Here is a 27799-nt window from a genome sequence, read left to right as displayed (position 1 = left end):
GCAGAGGCATTGCTGATGGAATTTCTCTAGCGCTCTTATGTGTCGCTAATACACAGTCCAGGTCTCACTACAGTACAGGAGTGTGGTGACAACAGCTGCTCTGTACACGAGGTCTTTGTTGTCCAACACTCACAGCTGTAATTTGTCAAAGGCTGTATTGGTGTAGCTGATCTGGTGTTGGATCTCCTTGTCAATGTTGGCCTTTTGAAAGAGGTAACTGTAAAGGTATGAGAAGTGTTCAACATGTTCCAGACAGGAATATTTGGCTGACCAGCTGTTTGTTGATATGAGTTTTGTTTTGGCAACTTTCAAGGGCAGGCCCTGAGTTCCTTGTGTGTAGAATTGAAGAGATTGAAAGTGGTTTGCAAATCTGTCACTATATAACACGGGTTACAATGGCTGCATTTGCTGATAACGCAACCACTAGGTGGCGCTGAACTGGCACATGTGCAAATGTAGCCTGATCCACTGAAACGTCATAGTCAGCGACGTTCAGGCAGCTGCCAGGACTAAAGATGGCACTGCTGAAATAATCACTGAAAGGCTCTGTAGACCCATGGCAGCACACAATGACTGGAGAGAGCAGGTGGGGGAAGCGGGGAGCGAGCAGCCGGAGAGAACGGGTGGGGGGGGAGAGCGAGCGAGCGGCCTGCAGTCAGTGGCCAGGGGGGTGGGAGGTGCTCTCTCCCCACTTCCCCTGCGCGCTCTCCCCACTTCCCCGCGTTACGTAATGACATCATCTGCGCATGCACCAACCAGTCCTGGCAATGTGGAACGTCGCACACGCGCAGAGAGCAGGAGTCTGTTTGTGCATGTGCACTGTTTGGCGCAGTCCGATAACATCCGCAGCCGGCTACGTTGTCTGGAATCACTTTGGTGAATGTCATACTTGTGTCTTCTCACCCTGTGCTCAGCCGAGAGAAGTAGCTTGTTTCCTTTGCCCTCCTCCATACCTTTCATTGTTTTGAAGATCTGAATCATGTCTCCTGTCAGTCTTGTCTCTAGTGCAAGGTGGTTACTTGAGCCTTTCTTGCTAATTCAGTCCCATAAGGCCATTAATGGTGCTGGTTACTTTTCTCTGAGGTCTTTCTAATGCATTCATATCCTCCTTTGAAGTAGGATGACCAAAACCTCATGCCATACCCAATATGTGATCTCACCATTGAACTGTACAGTGCTGGTATATCCTGTTTGGACATATAATCCAATGCCGCCGGATACATCCTGTATCCACAATATTTGTGAATGACCTGCTAGAACAGGCTGTCTGTAATGGGGCTATTAAACCTGCTGAAGAGATGAAATGAGTAGGCAGGAGTTTGTGCCTGCGTTTTTTTTCTACACAGCTCACCAGTCCATGATTTTCCATTCATCAATTTCAACCAGTGACAAATTGTGGGTTGTTAAAGTTAAAGGCAAAGGCAAAATACCCTGGTGTAACTATCAGCAGAGAGACTTGCAACGTTCTGTAGATAGGGTGAAATATGATGTATGGATTTTAATGTGATAAACGTAGGGCAATTTGCTAACTTTCTCATACTGACCAGATCCTTTCAAAATACTGGCCGAGCCAGTGACGCCACATCCCATAAAACATATGATTGGTGCTCACTCCCATATCCTTCTTTTCAACCTCTGTCCGTCAGTCACAAACTAAGACCCATGTTACGTGTGTTCATTATTGCCTGTTCCAAGTACACCTGCTCATTGCTGCGCTATAGCGTCCTGTATTCAGTGAGAGTGGCTGTACCTGCCCATTATTGTCCTATAATCATTGAGCGGCGGAAAATGCCCAGTACTGCCCTGTAATCAGTGAGAGTGTCTATATGTGCCCATTACTATCCATTATTCAGTGAGAGTGACTGTATCTCAGGATTCGTATTCTGTAATTAGTGAGGGTGTCTGTACCTGCCCGTTATTAACCATTAAATGTTTATTTAACTCTGCAGGGTGTGTGTGTTTTGATATGATGACTATACTGCTTCCTCTGAGTCTTTCCCTGCCCATCAGACACACAAGCTGAAACAGACTTTATTACCTGGAGCTATGAATTGGCAAATGCCACAGATGTTTAGTGCGGGTGTGGCTGCGCATGGGAAGCTTCCTGTACAGAGCACCCCAACTGAATGTGCAACAGTGAATACAGTGAGGCAGAAAAATACAGTAACCTTGAGATTATTGGGTTGATCGCTTCTCCTCTGATGACGGGGCGGGTGTGAGGGGGAGTTGAATCCCACTAGGGCTGCAGGGAAGAGCTTCTATTTTATTTAACAGATAAAAGTGAGGAAAAGTATTGCAGAGTTTCTGCGGTTGTAGTGCATTGCAGAATAGTCGACACTACAAATTGCACAATACAGTTAATAGGTGTTTACATAAGTTCCATTTGTTTGGTTGGTAGTAATTACTGTGTGACTAAGGTTGGACAGCAGGGTGCTGGGAGTGGGGGTTGAACACCGATTATTTTTTTTGAAGCATTGCTTAGTCTTAGAATTTCCTGGAGTCTGCATCATTTTTTACAAAGCAGCTGATCATTTCTCTGACTGCATTCGTTGGTTGTTAACCCTTCATGTGCCACTTTCCCTACAATATACATATATTTTCACATTTTCAGTAGTCCAACACCCCTGGAGAAGGTATTCTGGGGATATTCACCGCTGGCTATAGTGAAAGGGCAGCACTCCAACTGATTGCAGTAAACTGTTTTGTGGGCTTCTGAAATAGTCCTTTGAACTGTGAGTGGAATAATTTTAGATTCTTTCCTTTCAAACTTGGGTTGTGCCTGAAGAGAATACTTTCAGATGTGTAACACTAGGGTACAGTACTGGTGAGTACAGGTCTGTCACTAACACGGACACAGGACTAATGAGTACAGGTCTGTCACTGTGTAACACGAGCACAGTACTAGTGGGTACAGGTCTGCCACTGTAACACGAGCACAGTACTAGTGGGTACAGGTCTGTCACTGTAACACAGACACAGTACTAATGAGTACAGGTCTGCCACTGTAACACGAGCACTGTACTAGTGGGTACAGGTCTGCCACTGTAACACGAGCACGGTACTAGTGGGTACAGGTCTGTCACTGTAACACAGACACAGTACTAATGAGTACAGGTCTGCCACTGTAACACGAGCACTGTACTAGTGGGTACAGGTCTGTCACTGTGTAATACATGTAGAGTACTGGTGGGTACAGGTTGGTACTGTGATAGAACAAAATCAAGGAGGCAAATCAATAACAGCAAAACTTCAAGGTGTGTTAGATGCCAAGAGGGAGTTGGAGAAATTGTGAATGGAGTGAACTGCTGCCCTGGACCATAGAACAGGGTGCAGAGAGATTGTGCTTTTAAGATGAGTTAGACAACCCACTGTAACAGGCTCGTGATTCTGTGTTCTTTATTTTTGTAACAGTGCACCAACAGATGTTGGACTAATTGTATCACAAGTGACTTTCATTGATCGCATTGTTTGCTGTGTTTCCCCCACCATGGAACTAAGCTGCTTCTGAACAATTCAAACCAGAATTCCCTTATTCAGTGTGATCTCTGTCCACTTTTTTTTATTCTTTCATGGGATGTGGGTGTCGCTGGCAAGACCAGCCTTTGTTGCCCATTACTAAGTACTCTTGACAGCTGAGTGACTTGCTATTAGGAGAGAGCGAAGGATTGCACATGTACAACACAGAGAAATCCAGCCCACAACACAAGGCCTTTTCACTGTTGCACCCCCGTGTCCTGTTATGTATCACTAGTAGATACAGGTCAGTGGGATGAAGAAGTATGCGGTCAGGATGCTTTAGGGAGCAGCTGGTACCATTGAACCCCAGAAGATAGCTCTAAAGCTCAAGTAGGATTTGCAGAGCCAGAGATTGGCTAATATCTGCAACATTGTCTCCTTGTTAGTGGCAGACTGCTGGCTGGTACCAGGGCTACAGGTATGTGCTTGCAGGATGCACACTAATCTCAATCAGGTTTGCAGTCAAAGTCTTGCAGGGAACAGCTCAAGACTTGTTGGTTTTTATAGAAACAAAACAGGCTGTCCTTCTCCAGTACCATCTTCGCAGTCTTTTTTTAGCTCATGTGATCCAAGGATCAATTAAATAAAAAGACATGTCCAATTCTGTTCCAGTAACCGCTCAGTGATTAATCTCTGTGCATACTGGAGAAGGAGCAATGACCGGGCACGCAGGCCGAAAGGTTCTGCAGGGAACTCAAACTTGCCTCAGTCTAATCAAATAGTAGAGAGGTTTTTCTGCTCAGTTTTATCAACAGGCTGTGTTCCATAAATCAGCATGAAATGCAATGCCTCTTTCTACCTCTGGTATGTTTAAATTGTCACATTTGCTGAAAAGCCTCATTATTTTTCAAATGTCTTTTTATGGGGAGTTATTGAAGGCAGATTCTGCCCCCATTACCCACCTAGCCTCATTCCACTGCTGTCTGCACCTAAGCTGCCATCCATACCCTTTACAGCTAGCAGACAAAAGGCACCTGAGCCAGTTCATGCATGCCTAGCCCCTCCGTTATTGCTCTCAGTGCCAAGAGGTGCCGTAGCCAGTGCAGGATAAGATATTGCTCTAGGTGGCCCAAATCCAGAATTGCATCGAGCCTGGACTTGAATGAGTGCCTGAGGGAAAAGCACCATCCCAACCTCAGTCCAAACTAGTTTAATTAGGGATGTCAGTTCTGTTCATTTAAATTGAAACCAGCTATCAGTATTATTACAGGTCCAAATGACTACAGGTCTGTCACTATAACACTGGGGTATAGTACAGGTCTGACGCTGTGTAACATAGTGGGGTAGTATTAGTTGGGGCAGGTCTATCACTGCTGATGGAAGAAATTTGAGGAGGTGACTTGAGAGCATCACACAACAATCAAGTGTTCCGAGTTGAGTGTTATCACCCAAGAACTGATTGACACAAGTGTGATGTTCGGTATAGAGTCCTGGTGACTACCGTAGAATACAACATTCCACACCCTCCCGCACCCAAAAGCAAAATCAAATAAACTCCAAAGCATCTGTTGAATCTTCGATAATGCGTTGTATGTCCCACAGCGTGGTTTGACATTTAATGTGGCCCACACAGAGAATGTCCTGCCCCTTAATAATGGAGTAGGCCAGATGACCCTTACCTAGCTGACTCTAGTCCCTATAAGCTCACTAAGGTGTTGATGTTGGGAGGTTAATGATCAGTCTGTGTAAGATAAGAGGAAAAGCGCACAGATAGAGCTGTGGTTGATAAATGGACTGCGAGGGGGAGAGGGGTTGAATCTTGACACTAACGTCCTGTACTAAATCATGCTTTTTGAACTGTGTAGATAGCAACAGGATGTGTATTCTGCCTAAGACATTTCTCCCAGTTCCAGGTTTCCCCAAGCACCTGGTTTGGAAGCTCGCCTTCTTATCTGCAATTCCAGCTGTGCTACCAAGTCATTTTTAACATACCATTATCCTCCTCACGGTTCACAATGCTTCCAAGCTTTGTGTCATTTTCAAATTTTGAAATTGTGCCCTGCACGCCCAAATCTAGGTTATTTACATATATCAAAAGAAGCAGCAGTCCTAACACTGACCCCTGGGGAACCCCAGTATATACCTTCCTCCTGTCCAAAAAAACATTCACCACTGCGCTCTCTTTCCTGTCACTCAGCCAACTTCGTATCCATGCTGCCCTTGACCCTTTTATTTTACAGGTATCAACTTACTGACAAGCCTGTTATATGGCATTTTATCAAATGCTTTTTGGAAGTCCATGTGCACCACGTCAACCGCATTACCCTTATCAATCCTCTCTTGGTCCATCTTCAGTTTCCCCCTCCCCGACATCCCACTCTTGGGTAACGATCTACCCACCCCCCCCCCCCGCCCCCAACCCTCTCTCGGACCCCTTCTCATGGCCCCCTCTCCCCTTGGTTCACACCCCCAACCTAGTTCACCGCCGCCCCCCCCCCCCCTCGCCGCCCCCCCCCTCGCCGCACCTCCTTCGGCTCTTGCCCTCGCCATCTCTTTCACTCTCGCAATCTTGCACCCCCCCCCCCCCCTCCCTAATTTCTCTTTAGAAGGTGGTGATGAGCAGCTGCCTTGACCCACTGCAGTCCATCCGATGTAGCTACACCCACAGTGCTGTTAGGAAGGGAGTTCTCGTATTTTGACCCAGTGACAGTGAAGGAACGCCAATATAGTTCCAAGTCAGGATGGTGTGTGTCTTGGAGTGCAACTTGCAGGTGGTGGTGTTCCCATGCGTCTGCTGCTCTTGTCCTTCTAGATGGAAGAGGTCGCGGGTTTGGAAGGTGCTGTTGAAGGAGGTTTATATGGGTGATCCAGTTCAGTTTCAGTCACTCTCCACCTCTCTGTATTTGCCCCTCTGTCTCTGTCATTTATAGACATACTTTTCTCCATTTCTATCTTTCTACCTCTATCTTTATCGCTATCTTTCTGCCAATTTTGCTATCTTTATCTTTCTATCTACAGCTGTTCCTACCTGTCTGTCACTGGCTTGTCTCCCTTCAACTCTCTTTGTATCGTTTCTTGCTATCTCTGTCTTGTCTTTATCTATTTGTCTCTGTCTTCTCCCCCACCCCACTCAATTTTGTGCATGATCTCGCAAGCACATTCTAGATAAACTTCACATTTAAATGTGCATCGACATGTCCTGGATACAGCAAATCCTCCTTTTCGTCCATGACTCCTAACCTGATATAATGTTACTGGATACAGTATTTATAGCCAACCCTCTTATATTTCTAGAGATACAGCAGGTGCCCTCACCGCCTTTGTGAAGAGCAGTGAGATGCAGATGGCATCCTTGTGTTGTAATGTGTGATGGTTCAGACATTTAGTGTCTTTTTCTTTTTCAGGAGATCTTCGATGTGGAGAAGAAGAATCCTCAGGAACTAGTTGGTATGTATTAGCGTATTGAGGAGGGAGAGAGTCTGCTGTTATTAAGACACAGGTGAAGGGCCAGGGTTTATGGTGCAGGTTACTAAGGTTAGGAACAGGAGAGCAGGTGGAGTAAATCAGGAAATAATTAGGTAACGCTAAGTTTGAGGTTTAGAACCATCAAAGTTGTAAGGGGAGTAAGGAGCTCTACAGTTTTGAATGAAGTTAGAGTAGTAGACGGTGCATCAAGTCTTCATTTCAAAACTGAGGACGCAAAAAAGAATATTATGTATGTGAGGGGCTATTTGGGTCTACAGGTGGGGTTTAGTCCTGTGTTGGGGATAGGGTGGAGTGTATCCCAGTGTTGGCAAGGGGGTAGGGTTTCGTCCTGTGTTGGCAAGGGGGTGAAATTTATACCGGTGTTGGCGAGGGGGTGGGGTTTCTGCCAGTGTTGGCGAGGGGGTGGGATTTCTGCCAGTGTTGGCGAGGGGGTGGGATTTCTGCCAGTGTTGGCGAGGGGGTGGGGTTTCTGCCAGTGTCGGCGAGGGGGTGGGGTTTCTGCCTGTGTCGGCGAGGGGGTGGGGTTTCTGCCTGTGTCGGCGAGGGGGTGGGGTTTCTGCCTGTGTCGGCGAAGGGGTGGGGTTTCTACCAGTGTCGGCGAGGGGGTGGGGTTTCGGCCAGTGTCGGCGAGGGGGTGGGATTTATGCCGGTGTCGGCGAGGGGGTGGGGTTTGTGCCGATGTCGGCGAGGGGGTGGGATTTGTGCCGGTGTTGGCGAGGGGGTGGGATTTGTGCCGGTGTTGGCGAGGGGGTGGGGTTTATGCCGGTGTTGGCGAGGGGGTGGGGTTTATGCCGGTGTTGGCGAGGGAGTGGGGTTTATACCTGTGTTGGCGAGGGGGTGGGGTTTATTCCGGTGTTGGCGAGTGGGTGGGGTTTATACCGGTGTTGGCGAGTGGGTGGGGTTTATACCGGTGTTGGCGAGGGGGTGGGGTTTATTCCGGTGTTGGCGAGTGGGTGGGGTTTATACCGGTGTTGGCGAGGGGGTGGGGTTTATACCGGTGTTGGCGAGGGGGTGGGGTTTATGCCGGTGTTGGCGAGGGCGTGGGGTTTATGCCTGTGTTGGCGAGGGCGTGGGGTTTATGCCTGTGTTGGCGAGGGGGTGAGGTTTATGCCTGTGTTGGCGAGGGGGTGGGGTTTATTCCGGTGTTGGCGAGGGGGTGGGGTTTATTCCGGTGTTGGCGAAGGGGGGGGTTTATTCCGGGGTTGGCGAGGGGGCGGGGTTTATTCCGGGGCTGGCGAGGGGGCGGGGTTTATTCCGGGGTTGGCGAGGGGGCGGGGTTTATTCCGGGGTTGGCGAGGGGGCGGGGTTTATTCCGGTGTTTGTGATATTCACTCCTTCCTTCAACCAAGTCAAGAAAATACTATTAAAACTGAATGTTACGAAACAGAATGAAACTTTGTAAAGCAGTAGGTTTTATTTCGTTAATTCTGTCAACTCTTGCGGTTCTTAAAAGCTTTGAATTTTTGTACCCTTTCAAATAAGGCATGTTCACACTGGTAATAGAACACTTTGCAGTGAAGGCACCTAGTGTCAGCATCAAACACCCCCAGGGCAGATACAGCAAGGGTTAGATACAGGGTAAAGCTCCCTCTGCACTGCCCTATCAAACACTCCCGGGGTGGATACAGCAAGGGTTAGATACAGGGTAAAGCTCCCTCTGCACTGCCCTATCAAACACTCCCGGGGTGGATACAGCAAGGGTTAGATACAGGGTAAAGCTCCCTCTGCACTGCCCTATCAAACACTCCCGGGGTGGATACAGCAAGGGTTAGATACAGGGTAAAGCTCCCTCTGCACTGCCCTATCAAACACTCCCGGGGTGGATACAGCAAGGGTTAGATACAGGGTAAAGCTCCCTCTGCACTGCCCTATCAAACACTCCCGGGGTGGATACAGCAAGGATCAGGTACAGAGTAAAGCTCCCTCTGCACTGTCTCGGCAGCTATCCTATAGCCTCTTTCTGATTACTAATTTAGTGCCAAAAGCTTTAAAATTAGCTGGTATTTTGCATTTTCTTTTATTCCTTCATGGGATGTGGACGTTGCTGGCTAGGCCAGCATTTATTGCCTAATTGCCTTTGAGAAGGTGGAGGTGAGCTGCCGCCTTGAACCGCTGCGGTCCATGTGGGGTAGGTACTCCCACAGTGCTGTTAGGAAGGGAGTTCCAGGATTTTGACCCAGTGACAGTGAAGGAACGACTATATAATTCCAGGTCAGGCTGGTGTGTGGCTTGGAGGGGAACTTGCAGATGGTGGTGTTCCCATGCATCTGCTGCCCCTGTCCTTCTAGGTGGTAGAGATCATTTGGAAGGTGCTGTCTAAGGAGCCTTGGGCCTATAGCTATTAAAAGATGTGAAACTGGCCAAACAATTTCACAGCCAACAGATAAAGCAGACCTTCATCTGGGATAATGAATGGGTTTTTTTTTTAAGCAGTTTCATAAAATTGGTTGGCTCTGGAAATCCCCCAAAAAATCACCGGCATGTGCTGGCTAATTCAGAAGGGCCAAGGAGTGTCTTAGAGAGGACCCAAGTGGGAGGCGCAGGAGGACTTCTGGCAAAATTGAGAAGAGCGGGAAGAAGACTTCAGGTGGAGTAGGGGGAGAAACAGAGGGTCTTCAGGTGGAGGTGGGAGAAACAGGGGTGCATGGTATTGTTGGCAGCCTTTTGAGAGGCATAGACTGGCGTCATTTCATTTGTATTACGAGTGCTGCTGACTTGGGCTGCCTGTGGTGATAGTACTGTTCCATAAATCTAGCATTAAACTTATTTATTCGTTCTTGGGATGTGGGCATTGCTATCAAGGCAAGCATTTATTGCACATCGCTAATTGCCATTGAGAGGTGGTGGTGAGCAGCCTTCTTGAATTGCAGCAGTCTGTCTGGTGCGGGTATTCCCACAGTGCTGTTAGGGAGGGAGTTCCAGGATTTTAACCCAGCAACAGTGAAGGAATGGTGATAAAAGTTCCACGACAGGATGGTGTGTGGCTTGGAGGGGAACCTGCAGGTGGTGGTGTTCCCATGCACCTGCTGCCCTTGTGCTTCCAGGTGGTAGAGGTCGCAGGTTTGGAAAGTGTTGCTGAAGGACCCTTGCTGAGTTGCTGCAGTGCATTTTGTGGATGATGCACACTGCTGCCACTGTGTGCCAGTGGTGGAGGGGGTGAATATTTAAGGTGGTGGATGGGGTGCTGACCAAGCGGGCTGCTTTGTCTTGCATGCTGTCGAGCTTCTTGAGCTCGTTAGAGCTGCACCCATCCAGGCAAGTGAAGAGTATTCTATCAGACTCCTGATTTGTGCCTTGTCACAGGCTTTGGGGAGTCAGGGGTTTTGCAGAATTCAAAGCCTCTTAACCTGCTCTTGTAGCCACAGTATTTAAATACCTGGTCCAGTTAAGTTTCTAGTCAATGGTAACCCGCAAGATGTTGATGATGAGGGGGATTCAGTGATGGTAATGCTATTGAATGTTAGAGGGAGATGGTTAGATTCTCTCTTGTTGGATGGTTATTGCCTGGTATTTGTGTGACACAAGTTATTTGCCACTTATCAGCCCAAGCCTGGATATTGTCTAGGTCTTGCTGGATGCAAGCATAGACTTATTGTATCTGAGGAGTTGCGAATGGTACTGAACACTGTGTCATCATCAGCAAACATCCACCTCTGACCTTATCTTGCAGGGTGGTCATTGATGAAGCAACTGAAGGTGGTTGGACCTAAGACACTACCCTGAGGGACCCCTGCAATGATGTCCTGGGGCTGAGATGATTGGCCTCCAGCAACTACAATCATCTTCCTTTGTGCTAGGTATGAGTCCAACCAGTGGAGAGTTTTCCCTCCGATTCCCATTGACTTCATTTTTGCTGGGGCTCCTTGATGCCACTTTTGGTCAAATGCTACTTTGATGTGGAGGGCAGTCACTCTCACCTCACTTCTGGAATTCTGCCCTTTTGTTGATGTTTGGAGCAAGGATGTAGTGAGGTCTGGAGCCAAGTGGCCCTGGCGGAACCCAAACTGCACGTCACTGAGCAGGTTGTTGCTGAGCGAGTGCCACTTGATAGTACTGTCAAGGGCACCTTCCATCACTTTGCTGGTGATCGAGAGTAGACTGATGGGGTAGTAATTGGCCAGAATAAATTTTGTGGACCTGCTTTGTGTGGACAGGACATACCTGGGCAAATTTCCACATTCAGGTAGATGCCAGTTTTACAGCTGTACCGGAACAGTTTGACTAGGGGTGCGGCTAGTTCTGGAGCACAAGTCTTCAGTACTGCAGCTGGGATGTTGTCAGGGTCCATGACCTTACCTGTATCCAGTGCCTACAACTGTTTTCTTGACATATCACATGGAGTGAATCAAATTGTCTGAAGGCTGCCATCTGTGATGCTGGGGACCTCAGGAGGATGCTGAGATGGAGAATTCACTCAGCCCTTCTGGTTGAAGATGGTTGCAAATGCTTCAGCCCTATCTTTTGCACTGATGTGCTGGGCTCCCCGATCATTGAGGATGGGGATGTTTTTGGAGTCTCTTTCTCCAGTTAGTTGTTTAATTGACCACCACCATACATGATTGAATATGGCAGGACTGCAGAGCTTTTATCTGATCCGGAGGTCGTGGGATCGCTTAGCTCTGACTATCGCATGCTGATTCTGCTGTTTAGCATTGCATTTAGTCCTGTGTTGTAACTTCACCAGCTTGGGACCTGGTTTTTAGGTATGTCTGGTGCCGCTCCTGGCATGCTGACCTACGCTTGAATCAGAGTTGGTCCCTAGCTTGATAATGGTAAAGGTGGAGGGATATGCAGGGCCATGAGGTTACAGATTGTGATTGAATACAATTCTACTGCTGCAGCGCCTCATGGATGCCCAGTTTTGAGCTGCCAGATCTGTTCCGCATCTATCACATTTAGCACAATGTTAGTGTCACACAACACAATTGGAAGGTGTCCTTAGTGTGAAGATGGGACTTCATCTCCACAAGGACTGTGCAGTGATCACTCCCACCAGTACTGTCATGGACATATGCAGCTATGACAGGTAGATTTGTGAGGATGAGGTCAAGCACGTTTTTCCCTTTTGTTGGTTCTCTCTTCCACTTGCGTTAGGCCCAGTCTGGCAGATACGTCCTTCAGAATTCAGCCAGCATTCAAGTCCCCCACCCAGAGCACATTCTGTGCCCTTGCTATCCTTAATGCTTCTTCCAAATGCTGTTCAACATGGAGGAGCACTGATCGCTCAGCTGATGTGGGGGGGGGGGGGGGGCAGTAGGTGATAATTAGCAGGAGGTTTCCTTGCCCATGTTTCACCTGATGACATAAGACTTCATGGGGTCCGGAGTCAATGTTGAGGACTCCCAGGTCCACTCCCTCCCAACTGTATACCACTGTGCCGCAACCTCTGTTGGGTCTGTCCTGACGGTGGGACAGGACATACCCAGGGAAGGTGATGGTGGAGTCTGGGACGTTGGCTGTAAGGTATGATTCGGTGAGTATGACTAAGTCGAGCTGTGTTGCTTGACTAGTCTGTGGAACAGCTCTCCCAACTTTGGCACAATTGATGTTGGTAAGGAGGACTTTGCAGAGTCTAGGGGACTTTGTCCTTTCCAGTGCCTAGGTCAATGCTGGGTGATCCATCCAGTTTTATTCTTCCTTGGCTTTGCTGTCACGGTTTGATACAACTGAGTGGCTTGCGAGGCCATTTCAGAGGACAGTTTAGAGTCAGCCACATTGCTGTCGGTCTGGCCTAGATGCGAGGCCAGACCAGGTGAGGATGGCAGATTTCCTCCCCTGGAGGACATTAGTGAACCAAATGGGTTTTTACGACAATCCGGTAGTTTTGTGATCATTATTAATGAGGTGGGCTTTTTGTTCCAGATTTTATTAATTAATTCAATTTACATTCTCCCAGCTGCTCTGGTGAGTTTTAACCTCATGTCTCCGGAGCATTCGTCCAGGTCTTGGGATCATTAGTCCAGTAACATTACCACTATGCTACCATCCCGAGATTATAGAATGGTTACAGCACTGAGGGAAACCATTTGACCCATCGTGTATGTGAATTAATTAAGGAAAGCCAGCACGGATTTGTTAAAAGCAAATTGTGTTTTAATAACTTGATTAAGTTTTTTTTATGAGGTAACAAAGATGGTTAATAAGGTGTACATGGACTTCCTAAAGGTATTCAATGAAGTGCCACATAATAGGCTTGGCAGCAAAGTTGACGCTCATGGAATAAAGTTGGTTGAGTGATAGGAAACAGAGAGTAGTGGTGAACAGTTGTTTTTTGGACTAGAGGAAGATATACAATGGGGTTCCCCAGGGATCGGTACTAGCACCCCTGCTGTTCTTGATATATACGAATTACCTAGACCTGCGCGTACAGGGCACAATTTCAAAATTTGCAGATGACACAAAACTTGGAAGAATTGTGAACTTTGGGGAGGATAGTAATAAACTTCAAGAGGAGATAGGCTGGTTGAATGGCCAAACACATGGAAGATTGAATTTAATGCAGAGAAGTGTCAGGTGATGCATTTTGGCATGAAGAACAAGGAGAGGCAATATAAATCCTGGAACTCCCTTCCTATAGGTGTATCTACCCCACATGGACTGCAGCGGTTCAAGAAGGCAGCTCACCACCACCTTCTCAAGAGCAATTAGGGACAGACAATAAATGCTGGCCCAGCCAGCGATACCCGCATCCCAGGAACAAATAATAAAAAAAATAGAGTGTGCAATTCTAATGGGGGTGTAGGAACAAAGAGAACTGGGAGTATACATTCACAAATTATTGAAGGTGGGAGTTGAGAAAGCAGTTAAAAACGCACAAGGGCTTTATAAATAGTGGCCTGGAGAAACAAAAGCAAGGAAGTTATGATGAATGTTCATAAACACTGGTTCAGCCTCAACTTGGAGGAAGGATGTGAAGGCTTTAGAGAGGGTGCACAAAAGATTTACGAGAACGATTCCAGGGATAAGGGACTTCAGTTATGTGAATAGATTACAGAAGCTGGGGCTATTCTCCTTAGAGAGCAGAAGGTTGAGAGGAGAATTGATAGAGGTGTTCAAAACCCAGAGGGGCTTTAGCAGAGTAAATAGAGAGAAACTGTTCCCGTTGCTGGAAGGGTCGAGAACCAGAGAACATTGATTTAAGGTGTTTGGCAAAAGAAACAACAGTGACATTGGAAGGAAAATATGAAACAACTGGAAGACTATGCTTGGAAATTTGAAATGGGTTCATTGGGACAACCTTTTGAAAATTTAACGCCGAAAATGTTCTGGTGGAACTTGTTGCTATAATCTTACCAGGTACTTATCTGCTCTATCCTCCTATTTCTATACTCACTGGTGTGTGGGACTGAGAGTAATCCAGAGATTACTACCTTTGAGTTCCTGCTTGCTAGTCTCCTTCCTAGCTCCCTAAAATCTGCCTGCAGGACCTCATCCCTCTTTCTGCCTATGTCGTTGGTACTGATATGGACCACGACCTCTGGCTCTTAACCACCAGCACTGCCCCCACCCGCCAGAGTGTTCTCCAACTGCTCAATGACATCCTTGACCCTGGCACCAAGGAGGCAACACACCATCCTGGATTCACATCTGCGGCCACATAAATGCTTGTCTGTTCCCCTAACTATTGAATCCCTATCACTATTGCTTTCCCAATCTTCCTCCTGTACAGCTGAACTACTCATGGTGCCATGGATTTGGCACTGGCTGCACTCCCTAGATGAACCTTTAATCTTACCAGTATTCAGGACTAAATACCGTTTGGAGTGCGAGATGCACTCAGGACTCTTGCAGTACCTGCCTGGTCCTCCTTGACTGCCTGGCGATCACCCATTCCCTCCCTGCCTTAAGCTGCGTGGTGACCTCATACAGAAACACGCTGTCCACATAGTTCTCAGCCTCGCAGAGGCACCGCAGTGATGCCAGCGGTTGCTGAAGCTCTGAAACATGGACTCGAACTACTCCCGCTGGCAATACTTCCTGCACATGTGGTTGTCCAGGTCATGAGAAGTGTCCTGGAGTTCCTACATGAAACAGGATGTGCACTCCATGGGACTGAGGTTCCCTGCCATGCCTCTACTTATCAGACTAACTAAACTTAACAGAAATAAACTAAAGACTGATTTCAAGAAAAAATTAACCAGCTGCTCACCAGTCAGCACCTTCCCTTGTGCTAATGGCATTTTTTTTTTACCCCTCTCTCACACCCTCACACACTCCACCCCCGAACTTCTTCAGGTCCTTACCTCCAGGCTATTCGAACAACCAGTCACCTACCTACTGTCCTGTGACAGCACTCCTTGATTTTATTTTGTCGATTTTTTCTCTCAGTGCTCTCTGTGTCCACCGTTCCCTTTATCTCTGCTGTGTTCTCAGCCCTAACTTATTGTAACTAGCAGATTACCAATGAGTCATGACAAATCAGATGATACACTTTTTATAAGAACAGGGGTGCGAAACTTGGGTGAAGCTCTTATGTATGACATTGTTGACAGTTTATTTTCATTATAAACCAGTCAAGTTCCAGTGCTGAGTGGCAAGAACTAATTGGGATTCATAAGTCATTGCTAGTGGCAGTGTAGGTAGGGATAGGATTCTGCCCCTCGAATCTGTTCCATCATTCTGTTCTTAGGAAGGAATTTGACAAAGTTTTACATGAAAGTCTGTTATAGGAGCTGAAACCAGTGTTGCTTCAGGACAAACCTTGGGAATAAATATGTTTACTAAAGAGTAGAAAAGAAAGGATACTTATTACAGGACTGATGTCAGAGTCGGGGAAATTTCTCAGTGGGTTCAGGATAGTCCACAGTTCAGTCTTGGATCTGTTAGCAGCTGTCTTCAGTGTCATTGGGCGAGCGACAGGGAAAGTCACCAGTCTTCTCACTCCTGAGTGCTGAAGTGACCCCTGCTAGAGATGCACATGCTTAAAAGATAATCAATGGTCGGATCAGGCTTGTCTGTGATGCTCCCACAGTCGAATAGCTCGCCAATATTCCCTGTCTGGGATCTTTCATAAAAATAGCCTCTTGAATGTGATACCAAAAGACTGCTGGTGCCTAAGGGACCGTGTCTCAGCCCATCGTCGATACTTTTAGGAGAGCGAGTAAGGGGTAGGTTTAGAAATTGAAGGAGGTCACAATATTTCGACATTTGATATAATGGACTTTGTTTATAGCATGGTGATACATTCTATCTTATCTTAGAAGTTACTCCAGCTATGTTATGGCAGGGGCTGATAATGTGTGACACAATGTTTACATGAAGTTTCATAATTTTTGTCTTGCTGTGAACTGTATGCAGATTGCAGCTTGTCTGCCTTGGTCAGGTGTGTCTATGTAGCTTTGCCCCTTAGCACTGAGTGCAGCTGCCCTGGACCTGCTCCAGCCTCAATTCAGCAACAGTGAAATCCAGCCGCCTTGTAATTTTATCTGTCATGGTGTGTAGACAAGATCTGATCCCGACTCTCCACTCTTGTCTAACACAGTTACTTCACTGTGTGATTTAGAGACCCAACTGCAACTTTGCTAGTCCAATTTTCGTAACACAGTCCGCACCTTAGTTAGTACCAAAGCTCCAGCCTGTCATTCAGTCCTGCACTAAACCTATAAGCCCTGCAGTAATTCAACCAAATGGCCAGTCACCAAGTCTGAATTTCAGTGGTGAGTTTGAACAAGCTATTAGACAAGGTGGGGCAGCACAATCCGACCTGATGCAAGATCTACACACAGTCTCCAGTAGGGTTCCCTGACAATGTTCCTTCTCATTTCCCTTCACTGTGTATGGCCTGTTTGTTGCACTGTACGGCCCCTTTAAGATTGCTGCCTGGGCATGCATGTGCATATCTTAAAGGAAATGCTGCTTGTGCACAGCCTATTTGTGCCCTGTGCAGCGCATTCCTGATTTTTGAGGGGCTGCGCAGCTTAGAGGGAACATTGGTCTCTGGGGCGGGGGGGGGGGGGGGTGTGGAATGGGGGTCAGTCTCCGGCAGGGGGTGCGGGATGGGTGTCAGTCTCCAGCAGGGGGTGCGGGATGGGTGTCAGTCTCCGGCAGGGGGTGTGGAATGGGGGTCAGTCTCCGGCAGGGGGGGTGTGGGATGGGCGTCAGTTTCCGGCAGGGGGGTGCGGGGTGGGCGTCAGTCTCCGGCAGGGGGGGTGTGGGATGGGCGTCAGTTTCCGGCAGGGGGGTGCGGGGTGGGCGTCAGTCTCCGGCAGGGGGTGTGGGATGGGCGTCAGTCTCCGGCAGGGGGTGATGGGGGACGGGATGGGCGTCAGTCTCCGGCAAGGGGGGTGGGCGGGATGGGCGTCAACAATGGGGCCCCGGCTGCTTTTTCCCTTCCTTCTTCCCCAAGAAACTGCAGTCCTTTGTAGTTACAGCCGACAGCAGCTAAGTCAGCACAGACTAGTGAGCAACATTATAGTTTCCCAATGAGAGAAGGGGATTGTGTAATATATTTTATCCAGGATGATAAAAAAGCGGCTTGCTTTGTACCACACTGTTCTTCAACTTGCTGAGTGTGCAGCACATTGCAGCTTCTGGGCCTCTCCCTGTCATGCCACTCCCTGCTTTAGGTATATCTTGCGGCCTTGCATTCTTGTAGTGTGACAGTGTATATCTGATGAATGAGACTAACTTAGCAGGACAGGCTGCGTACTGGGTGCGGTTCCCGATGAACAACGCAACTTGCTCCTTCAGGGTGGGAGTGGCTGCTCCAGGCTGCACTTTTTTATCTTCTGTAGCTGGCAGGAAGTCCCGAATTGGTGCAGTCGCCAAGGCAACAAATTCCTGAGTCTGTTTTCGCAACACCTGGGTTCTTTTGCCAATCGAGATGGGTGCGATTGGGAAAGTGCCAGGGCCAAAGAAAGGAAGAAAGACTGTCGTAAAGTTAAGTGAAAAAGTGGGGAAGATTAAAATGCAGAGCACAGTATGTTGCCATGGTAGTCCCTTGTGCCCAGCTGCATTTAATCCCATGTGAATCTATTACTTTGAGTGTTTGTCACAAACGAATTTGGCCCCAGGGTGCAAACGGTGTCCGATTATGTCTTTGTGCAAATGCTCCAGAGTGTCGAATGCAAGGGAAGAAGGTGCTGTGCAGACTTCTTGTATAAATGCACCAGGGAACTGCCATTGAAATGTTCAGACTGTTCTCTCACTCTGCTCATACTCCTGCATCTGATTTTAGCTGTGATGCAGTTCAGTCATGCCTCTGTATGCACTGTTTTATGGAGCTAATGGACTTCATCCATGCCTCCATTCTTCATGTATGGATGTCGGGTGAGGGCACAATTGAGTTCGACTGCAATAAAGTGCCAGCCAACGCTCGCTGGCTCACGCATACCCACAGGCACCTGAAAGAGGTGCAAGGGCAGAGATGTGATGCTTCAGCCTCCCTGACTCTAGTGAGATAGGAGTAAACAGGCTGCTCACCAAATCAGCCAATTATTGACAGAAAATTACTCCTAACAGGTAGCAGAAACACTCAATCTTTTGCGGTAAAGAAAATCTTGAATACAGGAATTTCACGGACCTGCAGTTGGTTAAAGGAATTCCGTGACTGCTGTGACATACACCCCACAGTTTCTGCAAAGGAACCAGGGACTACAAACTGTAACCCAGGCAACTGTAGGGCACCGTCACAGCAGTTGTTAATGGTTTTTTTGTGGTTTGGCCTTCAATTTGAATCATGAGTAAAACACATAAGGGGATGGGCAATTTTGGGTCAAGAACAAATGCTCCAATTTTCAATTTGGCAGCAAGCAGCGGGATGGGGCGGAGGGGTGGGGGAGTAGAGCGTGCACTCTTTACGGGGATGATGGTGAAGGGAGTCTTTGGTGACCACCCATCTGATTAGTAATTATGCCCAACAGGAATGGGGCAATAAGTATTTATTTTCTAAATATTTGCCTTTAAAAGAATTGTACCCAAATTGGCAAGCTCCCGATCATCCATGCTCATCGCTGGCATTTTAACATACTGTCCCTGTTCATGCAGCAGCTTGGCTCAGTGATAGCACATTTGCCTCTGAGTGAGGAGGTCGTGGGTTCAAGACCCAATCCAGAAACTTGAGCACAACATCTAGGCTGACACTCCAATTGGAGTTGTCTCTTTCGGAACAGACCTTAAACTGAGGCCCCTTAAAGTGGATAGAAAAAAATGCTGTGGCTCTATTTTGAAGAAGGACAGGGAAGTTCTCCCTAGTGTCCTGGCCAATATTTGTCTCTCGAACAACAGCACTAAAACAGATTATCGGATCATTATTTCAGTGCTGTTTGTAGCTGCTTGCTGTATGCAAATTGGCTGCCACATTTCCTACAACAGTGACTGCACTTCATTGCTGTAAACCACTTTGAACCATCCTTAAGTTGTGAAAGGCATTAGAAAATCTGTCTGTCTTTCATTCAGTTTTGGATTGATGGGGCCATGCTCAGAGAATGTAACAGACAGGAGGCTCGGTCCAGAATGTCCCACCTAGGCAGTCATTTGCAGTGGTAAACTTTTAATTTATTCCCATATTCATTTCAAAATCCTGCGTGGGGGCCTGGTTTAAATCATGTCATCCTTCCTTCATCCATGAAGTGCCCAGCATGTGGAGAGTTTGTTTACAAACAGGCCCGCCAGACTGTCCGTGACACAGAAGCGGGAGTGTTTGCAGGGAAGTACCAAGCTTGTCTGTGGGCGGAACAGAGAGCTCAGTGTCTGAGACGTCCACAGTCAAATGTCAAGTGTGTATTTCAGTTGAGCCTGAGGGTGGCTGTGCTGCATATGAGCAATATTCTTCTGAAATGATCGGATCTGCTATTTGAGTTTAATCGTTTGATCTGGGGGCCCCAGCATGCCTGGGGAATGGTGTTTTTAAAAACTCCTGGGAACTGTGCACAAGGCTGTGCCTGGTCTCGCAGGCTTGCTTTTGCAGCAACATTCCAGCCCCTCCGCCTACACGTGCTTCAGTAGCTTGTCCGAGTGGGAATGCAAGCACTCAGTTATTGTAAGCATCAGCTTCTATTGCTGACTGCCCAGAGTGTGGTCCTCACTCAGCCTCTCTGCAGTGCAGCTCTCTGCCAGTAAAGTCAGCGACTATTAATTCAGTAATACCGCCTGCTTGTCTATTTTCTCCATCCAAGCGGCCATTCTTTTATGTGTGAGCCTCGATGGCGTCAGCTATTTGGCTTTGTTGGGCAGCACAGCCCGATCTTGTCTAGACAGTGTCCATGCTTGCACAGTTTTCCAGCAGAAATCATTGGGTAGTGAGCAAGTAGAGGGGGGAGGAATCAGCTAATATAGTACAGGCTGAGGATCAGAGCTGGGACCTTCCTGCATTACATGGCTCAGTATCGGGTCAAACGCTGTATTATTGACCCAGCCATCACAGCAAGACAATCTGCCACAAAAATTACTTATGTAGTAAGGAATTGGGTTTACATAGCACTTTATTGTGTCTTTCACAGCAACCCAAAGAGCTTCAGAGTCAATGAATTATTTTAGCGTGCAGTCATGTTTGTTTTGTAGGCAACCAATGTGCATAGAACAGTGACCTGCAAACAACATTATAAGGTGAATGACCCATAGATCTGCTTTTGGTGGTATTGGTTGTAGGAGGAATTCTGGCTCCAGGACACGGGGAAAACTCCCTGCTCTTCTTCAACTAACACCATGGTATCTTCAAACATTTACCTGAACAGGGAGACGGGCCTCGGTTTAACTTGGATGGATTAAAAAATGTTAATCAAGAGTTTCCAACATGTTTAGCTACCTGCTCTATAACCAGCAAAAATCCATGCTCCATCTCCAGTTGTGGTGAGGTACAGAAGTCTCTGCAGCTCTCTATGGAGGAACAGTTTGCTGCATTATTTTATGGTAGCCAATGCTACCGGACACTTGTTTCAGGGGGTTTCCTCCTGGAGACAGCCTAACATCACCTTCTGTCCCTGGCCCCACTCTCAGGAACTCCGCTTTCCCCTATTCCCCCCTCTTAGAGTCATAGAGTTTTACAGCACAAAAACAGGCCCTTCAGCCCAACGTGCCTGCGCCGACCATCAAGCACCTGTCCAAATTAATCCCATTTCCCCGCACTTTGCCCGTAGCCTTGTATGCTACGGCGTTTCAAGTGTTCATCTAAATACTTCTTAAATGTTGACGGTTCCTGCCTCTACCATCCCTTCAGGCAGTGTGTTCCAGATTCCAACCATCCTCTGGGTGAAAAAATTCTTCCTCAATTCCTCTCTAAACCTCCTGCCCCATACCTTAAATCTATGCCCCCTAGTTATTGACCTCTCTGCTAAAGGAAAAAGTTTCTTCCTATCTGTCCTATCAGTGCCCCTCATAATTTTGTACACCTCAATCAGGTCCCCCCCTCAGCCTTCTCCGCTCCAAGGATAACAACCCCACCCTATCTGGTCTCATAGCTGAAATGCTCCAGCCCAGGCAACATCCTGGTGAATCTCTTCTGCGCCCTCTCCATTGCAATCACTTCCTTCCTATAGTGTGGTGACCAGAACTGTACACAGTACTCCAGCTGCGGCCTACCCAGCATTTTATACAGCTCCATCATAACCTCCCTGTTCTTATATTCTGTGCCTCGGCTAATAAAGGCAAATATCCCGTATGCCTTCCTAACCACCTTATCTACCTGTGCTGCTGCCTTCAGTGATCTATGGACAAGCACCCCAAGGTCCCTCTGCACCCCCTAGGATGTCGCCAATTTTTGTGTCGTCTGCGAACTTACTGATCACACCTCCTATATTCACGTCTAAATCATTAATGTACATTACAAACAGTAAGGGTCCCAGCACTGATCCCTGCAGTACACCACTGGATGCAGGCCTCTACTTGCAGAAACAACCCTCTACCATAACTTTCTGCCTCCTGCCACTAAATCAATTTTGAATTCAATTTGCCAAATTACCCTGGATCCCATGGGCTCTTACTTTCTTAACCAATCTCCCATGTGGGACCTTATCAAAAGCCTTTCTGCAGTCCATATAGACTACATCAACTGCTTTACCCTCATCTACACCTCCAGTCACCACCTCGAAAAATTTGCTCAAATTTGTTAGACACGCTCTCCCCCTGGCAAAGCCATTCTGACTATCCTTGATCAATCCCTGCCTCTCCAAGTGAAGATCTTCTGCGTGTGCTGTTGAACTTCCCTCTCCTCCAAAATAAATGACTGACTCTCAATGTCTCTTTCCTCAGTCTATACCTGCCCATTCACATCCTCCATCTTCCTCTCTGCTCCATCACCAGCTCACGTTTCTCCCACTCTGTTCCATCCTCCCAGCCTCTCATCCTTTATGTCATTTCTTCCCACCACTTTCAAATAAAATCAGGATTTGCATCTTCCCCTGCCCAGTCCACCTGTACCCCACCTTGTGTAATTTGTCAGCGATGTCCCTTCCCCTGACTAACCTGCTTGTACCCATCTTAAATAACAGTGAGTGATACTTCTCCTATACAGTGGCTGCCTATCAGCAGTTCTGCTTGTTTGATCCTTTGCTGTGAGACTTCCACTGTCACCCCCTCCCCACCCTCCTTTGTGCCCTCTTTTTATTGCTGTGGGTGATTCCCAGGAGTTCTAGCACTGCTTGAATTTCCATTCCTGAATCAACGATGTTTTTTTGTGCATAGTGACTTGTTGATGTGCTAGATTTGAGCAGGAGGCCAAGCCTTCACCTCGGTTACTATGGCGATGCGAATACCAGGCTTTTGTCCGCTATTTCATGGCTGTTTTTTTTAAGCTGTTTTTCTTTTGAGCATTGCCTCCATTCAGCCTGCAGAGTTAACTACACTGGGCAAAGCTCCAATGGCAGTGTACAGCTTGTTCCCACAGCCGGCTGAGCAGGACCCTACTCGCTCAGACACTGAGGGCAGTCTTACAGCACGAGGGAGGTGGGACGCAGGGGGGAGAGAGAGAGCAGGGTGTCCTGGATTAATTAAAGCTGTCAGACCTTCTTCATGCATGATGGCTGGTTTGGCTGCAGGGTGTGGCTCTTGTAACAAGCATGTAAACCAGTCCACTCCAGCCAGTAACAATCCAACAGCGTCACTTCACTCAAACATCAGAATGCAGAAAGAAAACACAATTGGCTGTTGATCAAGCGACTAAATATATTTGTGTATATATATTATTTATATATATATATATATATTATGTGTGTGTATGCGTGTTTGTGTGTTTGAATATATGTGTGTGTATATATATTATATATATATATATATTATGTGTGTGTGTATGCGTGTTTGCGTGTTTGAATATATGTGTGTATATACATATTTGTTTGTGTGTTTGTAAATATGTCTGTGTATGTGTGCCTGTGCTATACAGTGTCAGACAGAGTGCAGCCTAATGGAGCATGTAATCCAAGCTAAGGGCTGCTGATTTACTTATTAATTACAGACAAGAACTCCTTACAGTGACAGCAGGCCCCGAGTATTCATAAGGATTAAAGATCAGTCCAGCACACTGAAACTCCCTTTGTTTGCTGCTCTTTGCCGAGATATTTTTGATGACTTAACTTTGACTTTTCAGTCGAGCTGTGAGAATTTTTCTTTTTAATCTGGCCTTCTGTATTTCTTTCCATCATTTTTTCCACACATAACACACTCTGATAAGATACTGTAGCATAATGGTTATGTTACTGGGCTCGTGACCCAGAGGCCTAGACTAATGATCTAGAGAGTGTGAACTCAAATCACATCATCGCAGTTGCATAATTTGAATTCAATTTTTAAAAAATCTTGCATTTAAAATGCTGGTACGAGTAAAAATGACCATGAAGCTGTTGGATTGTCGTAAAAATCCAACTCGTTCACTAATGTGCACCTGGTCTGACTTGTTTGTGACTCCAGTCCCTAACCAACGTGGTTGACTCCTAACTGTCCTCTGAAGTGGCCGGGCAAACCACTCAGTTGTATCGAGGAACAGGCCCACCAGCATCTTCTCAGGGCAACTAGGGATGGGCAGTAAATGCTGGCCGTGCCAACAATGCCCACATCCCAGGATTGGAAAGTAGTCTGCTCAAGCATGTTTTCATGATCTTCGGCTTTGACAGAATAGATGGAGAAAAACCCTCTTCCCTTTGGTAACTGAGTCAATAACAAGAGCTCATAGATTCAGAATTATTGGTAAAGGATCTAGAGTGCAGATGAGAATTTTATTCCATTGAGAGATGTCACTTTGAAGTTGGTGGAAGCAGATTTCTTAAAAATTTTAAAAGGGAGATGGACAGGCACTTGACGAACTTACAAGGTTACGGATGAAAGGCGGCGATGTGGGACTAAGCACAACTGTTCCTTCAAAGGGACAGCACAGAAGGGATTGGCCAAATGGCTTCCTTCTGTGCCGTATGTTTCAATGATGTTTCTGGGGCATGTATTCAGGCAGCTCAATGTTTTTGGGTTTTCATGTTCCTCTTGTGGTATCCATACTGGTGACATAGCTTTTGTTTTCTTTTCAGCTTCGTTTTCAGAAAAAGTGAGGAACATGTCTCCTGATGACATCAAAATGCCTCCTGAGCCCATGGGGAGATGCTCTAATCACTTACAGGTATAAGGCACAGCTGGAGGAGGAGGGGGGAATGAGTCGGCGCTGCTGATACCAAGGGTCAGATTGGGAAGATGGCATGATGTTTGCTTAAAAATGTTTCATTGGAACTCTGCTGTTTGTCCTAAATCTAATTAGCAACTCCCAGCTTGTGTGGTGTGTAAATACTTTGTGCGGGAGTGAATCCTATATCGCTCGCTCTCTCATAGTCTTGCACAATCTGTGGGCAAGCATGGGGTGAGAGGTATGAGCTGATTCATCCATAATGAAAACTTATTTCCCAGGCACTTTTCCTGTCAAAATTTCCTCCTTTCTCCTGAAGCCAAGTTTCAACCGTCTGCTGGCATTATCTGTACCTGATGGCCATTCTTCACAGAATTGTTACAGTGCAGAAGGAGGCCATTTGGCCCATCGTATCTGGCTCTCTGAAAGAGCAATTCCTTCAGTTCCATCCCCCTGCTTTCTTCCAATAACCCTGCACATTCTTCCTTTTCCTGCCTCCACCACACTGTCAGGCAACGCATTCCAGACCTTAACCACTCGCTGCGTGAAAAAGTTTTTCCCCATGTCACTTTTGCTTCTCTTATCAAATCCTTTAAATCTGTGCCCCCTCGTTCTCGATCCTTTCACGAGTGGGCACTGTTTCTCTCTATCTACTCTGCCCAGACCCCTCACGATTTTGAATATCTCTATCAAATCACCTCTCAGCCTTCTCCAAGGAAAACAGTCCTAACTTCTCCAATCTATCTTCATAACTGAAATTCCTCATCCCTGGAACCAGTCTCATGAATCTTTTCTGTACTCTCTCCAATGCCCTCACGACTTTCCTAAAATGCGGCACCCAGACTGGTCGCAATACACCAGCTACTCGTGTGTGAGAGCCGGGCTAGTGAGTATCACTGAACTGGGGAACATCACAGCTCGGTCCAACCCAGATTAATTGCCACAATCAGTCAACAAAACCATTAACACCATTATAGTCGTATCATTCAACAGTTGGGAGGTGAATTGGATTGCCGTTAGTCTTATTTTGTTCAGTTATTCCGAATTTCTTATCTGCACTTGACCATCTACAAGCATTTTCTTATTAGGGAGTCACCGGCTAGAGATCAGGAGTGGGAATCCTGGCTGATTTTATCCCCACCTCCCATGCCCCAGTCTTGCTTAGTGACTCTGAGGCCAATTAGAATGCCCTGGTTGAGAAGGCTGAGCTCTGTTGATTCAGCACAGATGGGAGTTTGGACTTGGGACATTCTGTGGCTTATCACATGGTGCCAGCCTGTAAAATCAGCCCTGAAAATGAACAAAATCACAAATGAGAACCTGATAATTAATAACCCGATTGTCAGCTGTGCCTTCAGCAGTCTGGACTGTAAGCTCTGGAATTCTCTCCCTCAACCTCTCCGCCTCTCGACCTTTCTCTGCTCCTTTAAGAATCTCCTTCAAACCTACCTGTCTGGCCAACCTTTTGGTGAGCTGTCCTAATAATCCTTATGTGGCTCGGTGTAAAATTTGTCTGATGTGCGCTTCTGTGAAAAGCCTATTTTAAAGGCACTATGTAAATGCAAGTTGTTGTTTTTAATTCTTCTGATATTAATGAATTCTGTTACAGCTGTTGAGAACCCAGATTGAAGTTAAATGCTGCCATTTACAGGCAGTCTGGCATTGGGATTGCACCCCTTTATTAAATTAAGGGAACTACAAGGAGCTCGTCCCATCATTCTGAAGTGTATATCTCTGCAGTAACAGCAGAACCCAGCAGTGTGACACAGTCCAGCTCCCCAGCGGAGGTGGGGTGGAAGTGAAAGCAGAGAGTTCACTCTCCCTTCCCCACCACCTCCCCACCTGCCCCCCACCCCAAACACCCCCAACAAAAAACATGATCAGAAATCCCATAAACTATCAAAATGCTTTGGGAGTGTCCGGCTCATTCTCTCAGTCAGCGCTACGCGAACACACCCACGAGCTCGAGGCTGCAATGTTTACAGTGAGTAATAGCTTGGCCAATGGTGAGGAATATGTCAGGCAGGTGTGTGGAGTTTGTACTTGTCGACATATCCTGTTGTCTCACACACCCCAAACCAAACTCTCATGTAGGAGATGGAGGGAGGCATTGACTGCCACCAGCCCATCCCCACTGCCCCCTCAACCAACCCCAACACACCTACAAAATTAGAGCCTAAGGCAAGAGGACCAGAGTTTAGTGTGGGAAGAGTTGGTGCTAGCTAATGTTAGATGTCGAGAAGCTGTGAGCAGGATCTGTGTGTGGGCTCTGTCCAATTCCACGCCGAGATTGACCGGGAGTGGGAAATGCCACAGAACATCCTTCTCGAATCCAAGAATCACTTTCATTTGAAGAGACTGCTGGTGTAGTTGCTGCTCTTTGCCCCTCGTGCTGAATATTTAAAATAAGGATCTGCATTTTACTTCCCACAAATATGAGGTATTGCCTTCATTTCTGCACCTTCTGCTTTCTCATCATTTGCCAACTTTTGATGAAACTTTGCAAGAAATGCCCTTAGTGGCTCATTAGCGAAAGGTGCCAAGCTGCATAATACTGAGTCATACCTATCAGGAAGGTGCCTGGTTTGATCCCAGGGTTTGGCTGATCTGAGCTGGGACCACAGTGATGACACTGCAATTATTGGCAATGTCCCTGGGCTCGAGAGCTGCAGAATCGGCCACGGTTGCTGTTCCTGATCAAGATGCAGTGGAAAGGGCTCGATGCTGGAAAGCGTACATATGAGAGTGTGAGACAAAGTTGTAATTAGGATTTGTTTTGATGCCCCCTCCCCGCCCCCCCCCCCCCCAACAACCTCCAGTGAGGCAGAGAAGGCCCTGGCCTACAGCGAGATAGGGGTTAATCCTGGTGAAAGCCTTGTGCATGTACAGAGAAATTCTGTGCTCTGATTGCCCATTGAGTGTTGGTCACTTTTAGTTGTTCCATTCTGTGCTTCACAGGAGAAAATTCAGAAGCTCTACGACAGAAAGCTGAATGAAGGCCTCGACATGAACAACATCATTCAGAGGAAAAAGGAGTTCCGCAACCCCAGGTCTGTATGCTTGGACAGAAATCCGGTATGAGTCTGTTTCCTGTTGGACAGTTGGAATGAGAAGGGTTCACTGCTTTCTGACTCGTTCAGGAGAAGTCTCGTTGCTGTTTGGCTGTGATTTAGAGGAGGGGCCCCTACTGCCTGACTGTGGTTTGGAGGAGGGGTCACTCTGTCTGGCTGTGGTTTGGAAGAGGGGTCACTCTGTCTGGCTGTGGTTTGGAGGAGGGGTCACTGTCTGGCTGTGGTTTGGCGGAGGGGTCACTCTGTCTGG

General features: G+C 47.1%; 1 protein-coding gene across 2 annotated transcripts in view; it reads left to right on the top strand.

The window, feature by feature from the left end:
* Positions 1–27799, top strand: part of sap30bp (SAP30 binding protein) — a 63947-nt gene that overhangs the window by 26729 nt on the left and 9419 nt on the right. The window contains exons 4-6 of one of the 2 annotated variants that reach the window (XM_068057848.1): positions 6864–6903; positions 24390–24478; positions 27437–27528. In XM_068057848.1, coding sequence (XP_067913949.1) covers positions 6864–6903; positions 24390–24478; positions 27437–27528 — 221 coding nt within the window. Of the gene's footprint in view, positions 1–6860; positions 6904–24389; positions 24479–27436; positions 27529–27799 lie in introns of both variants that reach the window. The other variant, XM_068057847.1, reaches the window with a different exon arrangement.

This window comes from Heterodontus francisci, chromosome 26 (genome assembly GCF_036365525.1).
Source record: "Heterodontus francisci isolate sHetFra1 chromosome 26, sHetFra1.hap1, whole genome shotgun sequence".
NCBI classification, from domain to species: domain Eukaryota; kingdom Metazoa; phylum Chordata; class Chondrichthyes; order Heterodontiformes; family Heterodontidae; genus Heterodontus; species Heterodontus francisci.
Note: the sequence above shows the minus strand (reverse complement) of the source record. Positions and strands in the feature narration are given on the sequence as shown.